General features: G+C 42.0%; 1 protein-coding gene across 2 annotated transcripts in view; it reads right to left on the bottom strand.

Moving 5' to 3' along the window:
• grhl2b (grainyhead-like transcription factor 2b) overlaps positions 1-14,393 on the bottom strand; it is a 154,121-nt gene that overhangs the window by 99,564 nt on the left and 40,164 nt on the right. For both annotated transcript variants that reach the window (XM_064979419.1, XM_064979418.1), the window contains exons 4-6: positions 2,473-2,902; positions 1,676-1,734; positions 1,395-1,551 (exon numbers count right to left, since the gene is read on the bottom strand). In XM_064979419.1, coding sequence (XP_064835491.1) covers positions 1,395-1,551; positions 1,676-1,734; positions 2,473-2,902 — 646 coding nt within the window. The remainder of the gene's footprint in view (positions 1-1,394; positions 1,552-1,675; positions 1,735-2,472; positions 2,903-14,393) is intronic.

Here is a 14,393-nt window from a genome sequence, read left to right as displayed (position 1 = left end):
GCTAGATAGTTCCAAGAGTACTAAAAATGTGCTAGTTAGTTCCCAGAGTACTCCTAAAGATGTGCTAGTTAACTCCCAGAGTAATAAAGATGTGCTAGTTAGTTTCCAGAGTACTAAAACTGTGCTAGTTAACTCCCAGAGTACTAAAAATGTGCTAGTTAGCTCCCAGATTACTAAAGATGTGCTAGTTAGTTCCCAGAGTACTCCTAAAGATGTGCTAGTTAGCTCCCAGATTACTATAGATGTGCTAGTTCGTTCCCAGAGTACTCCTAAAGATGTGAGAGTTAACTCCCAGACTACTAAAGATGTGCTAGTTAGTTCCCAGAGTACTAAAGATGTGCTCGTTAGTTCCCAGAGTACTAAAGATGTGCTAGTTAACTCCCAGAGTACTAAAGATGTGCTAGTTAACTCCCAGAGTACTAAAGATGTGCTAGATTGTTCCCAGAGTACTCCTAAAGATGTGCTAGTTAGTTCCCAGAGTACTAAAGATGTGCTAGTTAGTTCCCAGAGTACTCCTAAAAATGTGCTAGTTAACTCCCAGAGTACTCCTAAAGATGTGCTAGTTAGTTCCCAGAGTACTAAAGATGTGCTAGTTAGTTCCCAGAGTACTAAAAATGTGCTAGTTAGCTCCCAGATTACTAAAGATGTGCTAGTTGGTTCACAGAGTACTCCTAAAGATGTGCTAGTTAGCTCCCAGATGAATAAAGATGTGCTAGTTAGTTCACAGAGTACTCCTAAAGATGTGCTAGTTAATTCCCAGAGTACTAAAAATGTGCTAGTTAGTTCCCAGAGTACTAAAGATGTGCTAGTTAGTTCCCAGAGTACTCCTAAAGATGTGCTAGTTAACTCCCAGAGTACTAAAGATGTGCTAGTTAGTTCCCAGAGTACTCCTAAAGATGTGCTAGTTAACTCACAGAGTACTAAAGATGTGATGGTTAACTCCCAGAGTACTAAAGATGTGCTAGTTAACTCCCAGTGTACTAAAGATGTGCTAGTTAGTTCCCAGAGTACTAAATATGTGCTAGTTAACTCCCAGAGTACTAAAGATGTGCTAGTTAACTCCCAGAGTACTGAAGATGTGCTAGTTAACTCCCAGAGTACTCCTAAATATGTGCTACTTAACACCCAGAGTACGAAAGATGTGCTCGTTAGTTCCCAGAGTACTCCTAAATATGTGCTAGTTAACTCCCAGAGTGCTAAAGATGTGCTAGTTAGTTCCCAGAGTACTCCTAAAGATGTGCTAGTTAGTTCCCAGAGTACTCCTAAATATGTGCTAGTTAACTCCCAGAGTGCTAAAGATGTGCTAGTTAGTTCCCAGAGTACTCCTAAAGATGTGCTAGTTAGTTCCCAGAGTACTAAAGATGTGCATTCTTCGTTCTCATTCTTCAACTCACCCTGACTTTGCTGATTGGATGTCTCAGGCGTTTGTTAGCTCCCAGCTCGCTGAGCGTCACAGCGTAGAACTGGCCCTTGTTCAGGTACGTCATGGGCCCCTCCCCCTGCTTCACACGCAGTGACCTGGTGGCTTCCAGCTTGTACTGAAACGTATCCCTGTTAGAAGACACAACACATGATTAGTCTGTAGATATGACTGGTGGATATCTCAGCCAACAAAAATGCTGTATATTGTCTAATTGGACAGTATGTTGTGGATGTGTTTGGAGTAGTGACTTACACTACTTGTTGGTCGAAGATAAACTCTTCCTGTGCTATAGACTTCGGTGTGTGGTATTTCTGTTGGGGGGGAAACATCAATGTGTCAGGCAGTCAGTCAGACAAGGAAAGGGGAACCAACTATGGTACATTTAGAGGAAGTTAATCAACACTTTGGTTCATTTACTGACATTTTGGCTTTTCCAGTTCTATAGCATATTGGGGCATCAGTATTAACAATTTGCTAAAGGGAAGTATCCTTCCCAAGTGGGCAGACAGGTTGCAATCACATAATTCTAAGTTGTAATGTGATTGTAATGAGTTTTCGCCGTGGTGTTATAGCTGTAAGGTCCAGTACAGCTGTTATCTCAATATCAAAACATTGCTGAGTAACAATTAAGTACCTTACTGTGAATGTTTTAAATAAAAATGGTCAAAAATAGCAAAGAGGAATTTCTCAAGCAATAATTTATCTAGAACTGTCTGGGAGTGGTTTGAGTGGGGAGGGGAAACAGAAAACTACCTGTTATTGGCAGAGAGGTTTGGAACTCTCTTTCTTAATGGTATATTAATCAATATACCGCTTGGCGATGTCTCACCAGCCAAGCCAAAACGCCATCCTACCAAAACAGGCTGAAACTTGTGGCAGTCTATTCCAATAGCTCTAACGCTAAATGGGCATTATCATCATTTTCACAATGTCACAGTATTATACCAACCTCAGTGTGGAATAGGAATATCAGGTTTTTGACTGCACTGGGCTTTTAACATAACTTAAGAATATACATGATTAACACATAAGTCCTAACATCCTCTTACCACATCGCTCTCCTCTTCATACGGGCTGTCATCAGGCGTGCTGCGCTGGTCCTCCTTAACATATCCTCCGTGACTAACTATTGACACATCGGATACATACGGACTCATCTGTTCATAGACAACCCTTGACTCCTGCTCCTCGCCCTCTACTCGGTAGTGCACCCCCGTCCCAACCCCAGGACCCATGAACACCGGGGCAAACATCTCTGCCTTCACCAAGGCAATAGCCCCAGGTCCATCACCCGTCCCCACCCCGTACTCCTCCCTCTTGTCCAGGTGGTCAGTGTTGAGGGACATGTTTACTCTCTTGTCCAGGTGGTCAGTGTTGAGCGACAGGTTGACCGGGACAGACTTCAGCACCTGGACTCGGTTGTCCACCATCTCTATGTTGTCACCCTGCTGGCCATTGATGCTGGTCCCCGAGCCTCCCCTGTAACAGCATCAGAGAAGAACAGCATTCAGGTGGAACCTACTAGAACTGGTGGAAACATATTACATGGGTCATTCCACCAAAGAGTGCATTTTGTGTCCTTTTTGATATGTATTTAATTTTAAAAGGCTGTTAAATTAAATGAAGTGGCCTTAATATAGACCACCTGGAGAATTCAATAAATCTGTCACGCCCTGACCATAGAGAGCCTTTGTTTCTCTATAGTATAGTAGGTCAGGGCGTGACTGGGGGGAATTCTAGTTTATATTTTCTATGTGGGGTTCTAGTTTAGTATTTCTATGTTGGTGATTTGTATGATTCCCAATTAGAGGCAGCCGGTAATCGTTGTCTCCAATTGGGGATCATATTTAACTAGCATTTTTCTCACTTGTGTTTGTGGGATATATTGTTTATGTGTAGTTACCTGTTAGCACGCCATTGGCGTCACATTTCGTTTATTGTTTTGTTGTGTGGTTCACTTACTTTAAATAAAAAGATGTGGAACCCAGATCACTCTGCACATTCGTCCTAGTATGCTTCCAACGATCGTGACAAAATCAGATTTTTACATGAATATAGGCTAAAGTGCCCAAATTCAGCATTTTGACATGTCCCTCTGTCATTTTGACATGTACCCTGTATCACTTTGAGGAGGATTTCAACCCATCCAAAGATGTCTTCACGTTTCACCATCATTGTAGACCTCGTTCTATTGTTGCTTTGACAATGTCATTTCTGAAGATTATTATTTATTTCATGTGATTAGTCATTCATTTTCAGGTCAACCCTTTTATTTAAACTGAAATTTTGTTTTAATATGGTGAAACATTAAACATCTCTATTTTTTAGCAATTTTTTAAATATTTTGTGGTGGAAAAGTGAGCGGACCGAACAAAACACGTCAACTCTGTTATCCTGTTATCCTGTTACCCTGTTACCTTGTTATCCTGTTACCCTGTTACCCTGTTACCCTGTTATCATGTTATCCTGTTACCCTGTTACCCTGTTACCCTGTTATCCTGTTACCCTGTTACCCTGTTACCCTGTTACCCTGTTACCTTGTTACCCTGTTACCCTGTTACCCTGTTACCCTGTTATCCTGTTACCCTGTTACCCTGTTACCCTGTTACCCTGTTACCTTGTTATCCTGTTACCCTGTTATCCTGTTATCCTGTTACCCTGTTACCCTGTTACCCTGTTACCCTGTTATCATGTTATCCTGTTACCCTGATACCTTGTTACCTTGTTATCCTGTTACCATGTTACCTTGTTACCTTGTTACCCTGTTATCCTGTTACCTTGTTACCCTGTTATCCTGTTACCCTGTTACCCTGTTGCCCTGTTACCCTGTTACCCTGTTATCCTGTTATCCTGTTACCCTGTTACCCTGTTACCCTGTTATCCTGTTACCCTGTTACCCTGTTACCCTGTTATCCTGTTATCCTGTTACCCTGTTACCCTGTTATCCTGTTATCCTGTTATCCTGTTACCCTGTTACCCTGTTACCCTGTTACCTTGTTACCCTGTTACCCTGTTACCCTGTTATCCTGTTACCCTGTTACCCTGTTACCCTGTTACCCTGTTATCCTGTTACCCTGTTACCTTGTTATCCTGTTACCCTGTTATCCTGTTATCCTGTTACCCTGTTATCCTGTTACCCTGTTATCCTGTTATCATGTTATCCTGTTACCCTGTTACCTTGTTACCTTGTTATCCTGTTACCCTGTTACCTTGTTACCTTGTTATCCTGTTACCCTGTTATCCTGTTATCCTGTTACCCTGTTATCCTGTTACCCTGTTATCCTGTTATCATGTTATCATGTTACCCTGTTACCCTGTTACCCTGTTACCTTGTTATCCTGTTACCCTGTTATCCTGTTATCCTGTTACCCTGTTATCCTGTTACCCTGTTACCCTGTTACCATGTTATCCTGTTACCCTGTTATCCTGTTACCCTGTTATCCTGTTATCATGTTATCCTGTTATCCTGTTACCCTGTTATCCTGTTACCCTGTTACCCTGTTACCATGTTATCCTGTTACCCTGTTATCCTGTTACCCTGTTATCCTGTTATCCTGTTATCCTGTTATCCTGTTATCCTGTGACCCTGTTACCTTGTTACCCTGTTACCCTGTTATCCTGTTACCCTGTTATCCTGTTACCCTGTTATCCTGTTATCATGTTATCCTGTTACCCTGTTATCCTGTTACCCTGTTACCCTGTTATCCTGTTACCCTGTTACCCTGTTATCATGTTATCCTGTTACCCTGTTATCCTGTTACCCTGTTACCCTGTTACCATGTTATCCTGTTATCTTGTTACCCTATTACCCTGTTATCCTGGTATCTTGTTATCCTGTTACCCTGTTACCCTGTTACCCTGTTACCCTGTTATCCTGCTACCTTGTTATCCTGTTATCCTGTTATCCTGTTACCCTGTTATCCTGTTACCCTGTTATCCTGTTATCCTGTTATCCTGTTACCCTGTTATCCTGTTATCCTGTTATCCTGTTACCCTGTTACCCTGTTACCCTGTTATCCTGTTACCTTGTTATCCTGTTATCCTGTTACCCTGTTACCCTGTTACCCTGTTACCCTGTTACCCTGTTATCCTGTTACCTTGTTATCCTGTTATCCTGTTATCCTGTTACCCTGTTATCCTGTTATCCTGTTACCCTGTTACCCTGTTATCCTGTTACCCTGTTACCCTGTTACCCTGTTACCCTGTTACCCTATTACCCTGTTACCCTGTTATCCTGTTACCATGTTATCCTGTTATCCTGTTACCCTGTTATCCTGTTACCATGTTATCCTGTTACCCTGTTACCCTGTTATCCTGTTATCATGTTATCCTGTTACCCTGTTATCCTGTTATCATGTTATCCTGTTACCATGTTACCCTGTTACCCTGTTACCTTGTTACCCTGTTATCCTGTTACCCTGTTACCCTGTTATCCTGTTACCCTGTTACCCTGTTACCCTGTTACCCTGTTATCCTGTTACCCTGTTACCTTGTTATCCTGTTACCCTGTTATCCTGTTATCCTGTTACCCTGTTATCCTGTTACCCTGTTATCCTGTTATCATGTTATCCTGTTACCCTGTTACCTTGTTACCTTGTTATCCTGTTATCTTGTTACCCTATTACCCTGTTATCCTGTTATCTTGTTATCCTGTTACCCTGTTACCCTGTTACCCTGTTACCCTGTTATCCTGTTATCCTGTTACCCTGTTACCCTGTTATCCTGTTACCCTGTTACCCTGTTATCCTGTTATCCTGTTACCCTGTTACCCTGTTACCCTGTTACCCTGTTACCCTGTTATCCTGTTACCCTGTTACCCTGTTACCCTGTTATCCTGTTATCCTGTTATCCTGTTACCCTGTTATCCTGTTACCCTTTTATCCTGTTACCCTGTTACCCTGTTACCCTGTTACCCTGTTATCCTGTTACCATGTTACCATGTTATCCTGTTATCCTGTTACCCTGTTATCCTGTTACCCTGTTATCCTGTTACCCTGTTATCCTGTTACCCTGTTACCCTGTTATCCTGTTACCCTGTTACCCTGTTACCCTGTTACCCTGTTACCTTGTTACCCTGTTATCCTGTTATCCTGTTACCCTGTTATCCTGTTACCCTGTTACCCTGTTATCTTGTTATCCTGTTACCCTGTTATCCTGTTACCCTGTTATCCTGTTACCCTGTTACCCTGTTATCTTGTTATCCTGTTACCCTGTTATCCTGTTACCCTGTTATCCTGTTACCCTGTTATCCTGTTACCCTGTTACCCTGTTACCCTGTTATCCTGTTACCCTGTTATCCTGTTACCCTGTTATCCTGTTACCCTTTTATCCTGTTACCCTGTTACCCTGTTACCATGTTATCATGTTACCCTGTTATCCTGTTATCCTGTTACCCTGTTACCTTGTTATCCTGTTACCCTGTTACCCTGTTATCCTGTTACCCTGTTACCCTGTTATCCTGTTACCATGTTATCCTGTTACCCTGTTACCCTGTTACCCTGTTACCCTGTTACCCTGTTATCCTGTTATCCTGTTACCCTGTTATCCTGTTATCCTGTTACCCTGTTACCCTGTTATCCTGTTACCCTGTTATCCTGTTATCCTGTTACCCTGTTACCCTGTTACCCTGTGATCCTGTGATCATGTTACCCTGTTACCCTGTTATCCTGTTACCCTGTTATCCTGTTACCCTGTTATCCTGTTACCCTGTTACCCTGTTACCCTGTTACCCTGTTACCTTGTTACCCTGTTACCCTGTTATCATGTTACCCTGTTATCCTTTTACCCTGTTACCCTGTTATCTTGTTATCCTGTTACCCTGTTATCCTGTTACCCTGTTATCCTGTTACCCTGTTACCCTGTTATCCTGTTACCCTGTTATCCTTTTACCCTGTTATCCTGTTACCCTGTTACCCTGTTACCCTGTTATCCTGTTACCCTGTTATCCTGTTACCCTGTTATCCTGTTACCCTTTTATCCTGTTACCCTGTTACCCTGTTACCATGTTATCATGTTACCCTGTTATCCTGTTACCCTGTTACCTTGTTATCCTGTTACCCTGTTATCTTGTTATCCTGTTACCCTGTTACCCTGTTATCATGTTACCCTGTTATCCTGTTACCCTGTTACCTTGTTATCCTGTTACCCTGTTATCTTGTTATCCTGTTACCCTGTTACCCTGTTATCATGTTACCCTGTTATCCTGTTACCCTGTTACCTTGTTATCCTGTTACCCTGTTATCTTGTTATCCTGTTACCCTGTTATCCTGTTATCCTGTTACCCTGTTACCCTGTTACCCTGTTACCCTGTTACCTTGTTACCCTGTTATCCTGTTATCCTGTTACCCTGTTATCCTGTTACCCTGTTACCTTGTTACCCTGTTATCATGTTATCCTGTTACCCTGTTATCCTGTTACCCTGTTACCCTGTTATCTTGTTATCCTGTTACCCTGTTATCCTGTTACCCTGTTATCCTGTTACCCTGTTACCCTGTTACCTTGTTATCCTGTTACCCTGTTACCCTGTTACCTTGTTATCCTGTTACCCTGTTATCCTGTTACCCTGTTATCCTGTTATCCTGTTACCCTGTTATCCTGTTACCCTGTTACCCTGTTATCCTGTTACCCTGTTATCCTGTTACCATGTTATCCTGTTACCCTTTTATCCTGTTACCCTGTTACCCTGTTACCATGTTATCATGTTACCCTGTTATCCTGTTACCCTGTTACCTTGTTATCCTGTTACCCTGTTATCTTGTTATCCTGTTACCCTGTTACCCTGTTATCCTGTTACCATGTTATCCTGTTACCCTGTTACCCTGTTACCCTGTTACCCTGTTACCCTGTTATCCTGTTATCCTGTTACCCTGTTATCCTGTTATCCTGTTACCCTGTTATCCTGTTATCCTGTTACCCTGTTATCCTGTTATCCTGTTACCCTGTTACCCTGTTATCCTGTTATCCTGTTACCCTGTTACCCTGTTACCCTGTTACGCTGTTATCCTGTTATCCTGTTACCCTGTTATCCTGTTACCCTGTTATCCTGTTATCCTGTTACCCTGTTACCCTGTTACCCTGTTACCCTGTTACCTTGTTACCCTGTTATCCTGTTATCCTGTTACACTGTTATCCTGTTACCCTGTTACCCTGTTATCTTGTTATCCTGTTACCCTGTTATCCTGTTACCCTGTTATCCTGTTACCCTGTTACCCTGTTATCTTGTTATCCTGTTACCCTGTTATCCTGTTACCCTGTTATCCTGTTACCCTGTTATCCTGTTACCCTGTTACCCTGTTACCCTGTTATCCTGTTACCCTGTTATCCTGTTACCCTGTTATCCTGTTACCCTTTTATCCTGTTACCCTGTTACCCTGTTACCATGTTATCATGTTACCCTGTTATCCTGTTACCCTGTTACCTTGTTATCCTGTTACCCTGTTATCTTGTTATCCTGTTACCCTGTTACCCTGTTATCATGTTACCCTGTTATCCTGTTACCCTGTTACCTTGTTATCCTGTTACCCTGTTATCTTGTTATCCTGTTACCCTGTTACCCTGTTATCATGTTACCCTGTTATCCTGTTACCCTGTTACCGTGTTATCTTGTTATCCTGTTATCCTGTTACCCTGTTACCCTGTTATCATGTTACCCTGTTATCCTGTTACCCTGTTACCGTGTTATCTTGTTATCCTGTTATCCTGTTATCCTGTTACCCTGTTATCATGTTACCCTGTTATCCTGTTACCCTGTTATCCTGTTACCATGTTATCCTGTTACCATGTTATCATGTTACCCTGTTATCCTGTTACCCTGTTACCCTGTTACCATGTTATCCTGTTACCATGTTATCATGTTACCCTGTTATCCTGTTACCCTGTTATCTTGTTATCCTGTTACCCTGTTACCCTGTTACCTTGTTATCCTGTTACCCTGTTATCTTGTTATCCTGTTACCCTGTTACCCTGTTATCCTGTTACCCTGTTATCCTGTTACCCTGTTATCCTGTTACCCTTTTATCCTGTTACCCTGTTACCCTGTTACCATGTTATCATGTTACCCTGTTATCCTGTTACCCTGTTACCTTGTTATCCTGTTACCCTGTTATCTTGTTATCCTGTTACCCTGTTACCCTGTTATCCTGTTACCATGTTATCCTGTTACCCTGTTACCCTGTTACCCTGTTACCCTGTTACCCTGTTACCCTGTTATCCTGTTATCCTGTTACCCTGTTATCCTGTTATCCTGTTACCCTGTTATCCTGTTATCCTGTTACCCTGTTATCCTGTTATCCTGTTACCCTGTTACCCTGTTACCCTGTTATCCTGTTATCATATTACCCTGTTACCCTGTTACCCTGTTACCCTGTTACCCTGTTATCCTGTTATCCTGTTACCCTGTTATCCTGTTACCCTGTTATCCTGTTATCCTGTTACCCTGTTACCCTGTTACCCTGTTACCCTGTTACCTTGTTACCCTGTTATCCTGTTATCCTGTTACCCTGTTATCCTGTTACCCTGTTACCCTGTTATCTTGTTATCCTGTTACCCTGTTATCCTGTTACCCTGTTATCCTGTTACCCTGTTACCCTGTTATCTTGTTATCCTGTTACCCTGTTATCCTGTTACCCTGTTATCCTGTTACCCTGTTATCCTGTTACCCTGTTACCCTGTTACCCTGTTATCCTGTTACCCTGTTATCCTGTTACCCTGTTATCCTGTTACCCTGTTATCCTGTTACCCTGTTATCCTGTTACCCTGTTACCCTGTTACCATGTTATCATGTTACCCTGTTATCCTGTTACCCTGTTACCTTGTTATCCTGTTACCCTGTTATCTTGTTATCCTGTTACCCTGTTACCCTGTTATCATGTTACCCTGTTATCCTGTTACCCTGCTACCTTGTTATCCTGTTACCCTGTTATCTTGTTATCCTGTTATCATGTTACCCTGTTATCCTGTTACCATGTTACCTTGTTATCCTGTTACCCTGTTATCTTGTTATCCTGTTACCCTGTTACCCTGTTATCATGTTACCCTGTTATCCTGTTACCCTGTTACCTTGTTATCCTGTTACCCTGTTATCTTGTTATCCTGTTACCCTGTTACCCTGTTATCATGTTACCCTGTTATCCTGTTAAACCTGTTACCGTGTTATCTTGTTATCCTGTTATCCTGTTATCCTGTTATCCTGTTATCATGTTACCCTGTTATCCTGTTACCCTGTTATCCTGTTACCATGTTATCCTGTTACCATGTTATCATGTTACCCTGTTACCCTGTTACCCTGTTATCCTGTTACCATGTTATCATGTTACCCTGTTATCCTGTTACCCTGTTATCTTGTTATCCTGTTACCCTGTTACCCTGTTACCTTGTTATCCTGTTACCCTGTTATCTTGTTATCCTGTTACCCTGTTACCCTGTTATCATGTTACCCTGTTATCATGTTACCCTGTTACCCTGTTACCATGTTATCCTGTTACCCTGTTACCCTGTTACCATGTTATCATGTTACCCTGTTATCCTGTTACCCTGTTACCTTGTTATCCTGTTACCCTGTTATCTTGTTATCCTGTTACCCTGTTACCCTGTTACCCTGTTATCCTGTTATCCTGTTACCCTGTTACCCTGTTACCCTGTTACCCTGTTACCCTGTTACCTTGTTACCCTGTTATCCTGTTATCCTGTTACCCTGTTATCCTGTTACCCTGTTACCCTGTTATCTTGTTACCCTGTTATCCTGTTATCCTGTTACCCTGTTACCCTGTTATCTTGTTATCCTGTTACCCTGTTATCCTGTTACCCTGTTATCCTGTTACCCTGTTATCCTGTTACCCTGTTACCCTGTTACCCTGTTATCCTGTTACCCTGTTATCCTGTTACCCTGTTATCCTGTTACCCTTTTATCCTGTTACCCTGTTACCCTGTTACCATGTTATCATGTTACCCTGTTATCCTGTTACCCTGTTACCTTGTTATCCTGTTACCCTGTTATCTTGTTATCCTGTTACCCTGTTACCCTGTTATCATGTTACCCTGTTATCCTGTTACCCTGTTACCTTGTTATCCTGTTACCCTGTTATCTTGTTATCCTGTTACCCTGTTACCTTTTTATCATGTTACCCTGTTATCCTGTTACCCTGTTACCGTGTTATCTTGTTATCCTGTTATCCTGTTACCCTGTTACCCTGTTATCATGTTACCCTGTTATCCTGTTACCCTGTTACCGTGTTATCTTGTTATCCTGTTATCCTGTTATCCTGTTACCCTGTTATCATGTTACCCTGTTATCCTGTTACCCTGTTATCCTGTTACCATGTTATCCTGTTACCATGTTATCATGTTACCCTGTTATCCTGTTACCCTGTTACCCTGTTACCATGTTATCCTGTTACCATGTTATCATGTTACCCTGTTATCCTGTTACCCTGTTATCTTGTTATCCTGTTACCCTGTTACCCTGTTACCTTGTTATCCTGTTACCCTGTTATCTTGTTATCCTGTTACCCTGTTACCCTGTTATCCTGTTACCCTGTTATCCTGTTACCCTGTTATCCTGTTACCCTTTTATCCTGTTACCCTGTTACCCTGTTACCATGTTATCATGTTACCCTGTTATCCTGTTACCCTGTTACCTTGTTATCCTGTTACCCTGTTATCTTGTTATCCTGTTACCCTGTTACCCTGTTATCCTGTTACCATGTTATCCTGTTACCCTGTTACCCTGTTACCCTGTTACCCTGTTACCCTGTTACCCTGTTATCCTGTTATCCTGTTACCCTGTTATCCTGTTATCCTGTTACCCTGTTATCCTGTTATCCTGTTACCCTGTTATCCTGTTATCCTGTTACCCTGTTACCCTGTTACCCTGTTATCCTGTTATCCTATTACCCTGTTACCCTTTACCCTGTTACCCTGTTATCCTGTTATCCTGTTACCCTGTTATCCTGTTACCCTGTTATCCTGTTATCCTGTTACCCTGTTACCCTGTTACCCTGTTACCCTGTTACCTTGTTACCCTGTTATCCTGTTATCCTGTTACCCTGTTATCCTGTTACCCTGTTACCCTGTTATCTTGTTATCCTGTTACCCTGTTATCCTGTTACCCTGTTATCCTGTTACCCTGTTACCCTGTTATCTTGTTATCCTGTTACCCTGTTATCCTGTTACCCTGTTATCCTGTTACCCTGTTATCCTGTTACCCTGTTACCCTGTTACCCTGTTATCCTGTTACCCTGTTATCCTGTTACCCTGTTATCCTGTTACCCTGTTATCCTGTTACCCTGTTATCCTGTTACCCTGTTACCCTGTTACCATGTTATCATGTTACCCTGTTATCCTGTTACCCTGTTACCTTGTTATCCTGTTACCCTGTTATCTTGTTATCCTGTTACCCTGTTACCCTGTTATCATGTTACCCTGATATCCTGTTACCCTGCTACCTTGTTATCCTGTTACCCTGTTATCTTGTTATCCTGTTATCATGTTACCCTGTTATCCTGTTACCCTGTTACCTTGTTATCCTGTTACCCTGTTATCTTGTTATCCTGTTACCCTGTTACCCTGTTATCATGTTACCCTGTTATCCTGTTACCCTGTTACCTTGTTATCCTGTTACCCTGTTATCTTGTTATCCTGTTACCCTGTTACCCTGTTATCATGTTACCCTGTTATCCTGTTACCCTGTTACCGTGTTATCTTGTTATCCTGATATCCTGTTACCCTGCTACCTTGTTATCCTGTTACCCTGTTATCTTGTTATCCTGTTATCATGTTACCCTGTTATCCTGTTACCCTGTTACCTTGTTATCCTGTTACCCTGTTATCTTGTTATCCTGTTACCCTGTTACCCTGTTATCATGTTACCCTGTTATCCTGTTACCCTGTTACCTTGTTATCCTGTTACCCTGTTATCTTGTTATCCTGTTACCCTGTTACCCTGTTACCCTGCTACCTTGTTATCCTGTTACCCTGTTATCTTGTTATCCTGTTATCATGTTACCCTGTTATCCTGTTACCCTGTTACCTTGTTATCCTGTTACCCTGTTATCTTGTTATCCTGTTACCCTGTTACCCTGTTATCATGTTACCCTGTTATCCTGTTACCCTGTTACCTTGTTATCCTGTTACCCTGTTATCTTGTTATCCTGTTACCCTGTTACCCTGTTATCATGTTACCCTGTTATCCTGTTACCCTGTTACCGTGTTATCTTGTTATCCTGTTATCCTGTTATCCTGTTATCCTGTTATCATGTTACCCTGTTATCCTGTTACCCTGTTATCCTGTTACCATGTTATCCTGTTACCATGTTATCATGTTACCCTGTTACCCTGTTACCCTGTTATCCTGTTACCATGTTATCATGTTACCCTGTTATCCTGTTACCCTGTTATCTTGTTATCCTGTTACCCTGTTACCCTGTTACCTTGTTATCCTGTTACCCTGTTATCTTGTTATCCTGTTACCCTGTTACCCTGTTATCATGTTACCCTGTTATCATGTTACCCTGTTACCCTGTTACCATGTTATCCTGTTACCATGTTATCATGTTACCCTGTTATCCTGTTACCCTGTTATCTTGTTATCCTGTTACCCTGTTATCCTGTTACCCTGTTACCATGTTACCCTGTTATCCTGTTACCATGTTATCCTGTTATCCTGTTACCCTGTTATCCTGTTATCCTGTTACCATGTTACCCTGTTATCCTGTTACCCTGTTACCCTGTTATCTTGTTATCCTGTTATCCTGTTATCCTGTTATCCTGTTACCCTGTTATCCTGTTATCCTGTTACCATGTTATCCTGTTATCCTGTTATCCTGTTACCCTGTTACCCTGTTATCATGTTACCCTGTTATCCTGTTACCCTGTTACCCTGTTACCATGTTATCCTGTTACCATGTTATCATGTTACCCTGTTATCCTGTTACCCTGTTATCTTGTTATCCTGTTACCCTGTTATCCTGTTACC

Source organism: Oncorhynchus masou, chromosome 12 (genome assembly GCF_036934945.1).
Source record: "Oncorhynchus masou masou isolate Uvic2021 chromosome 12, UVic_Omas_1.1, whole genome shotgun sequence".
Lineage (NCBI taxonomy): Eukaryota > Metazoa > Chordata > Actinopteri > Salmoniformes > Salmonidae > Oncorhynchus > Oncorhynchus masou.
This window is presented reverse-complemented; position numbering and strand designations above follow the sequence as displayed.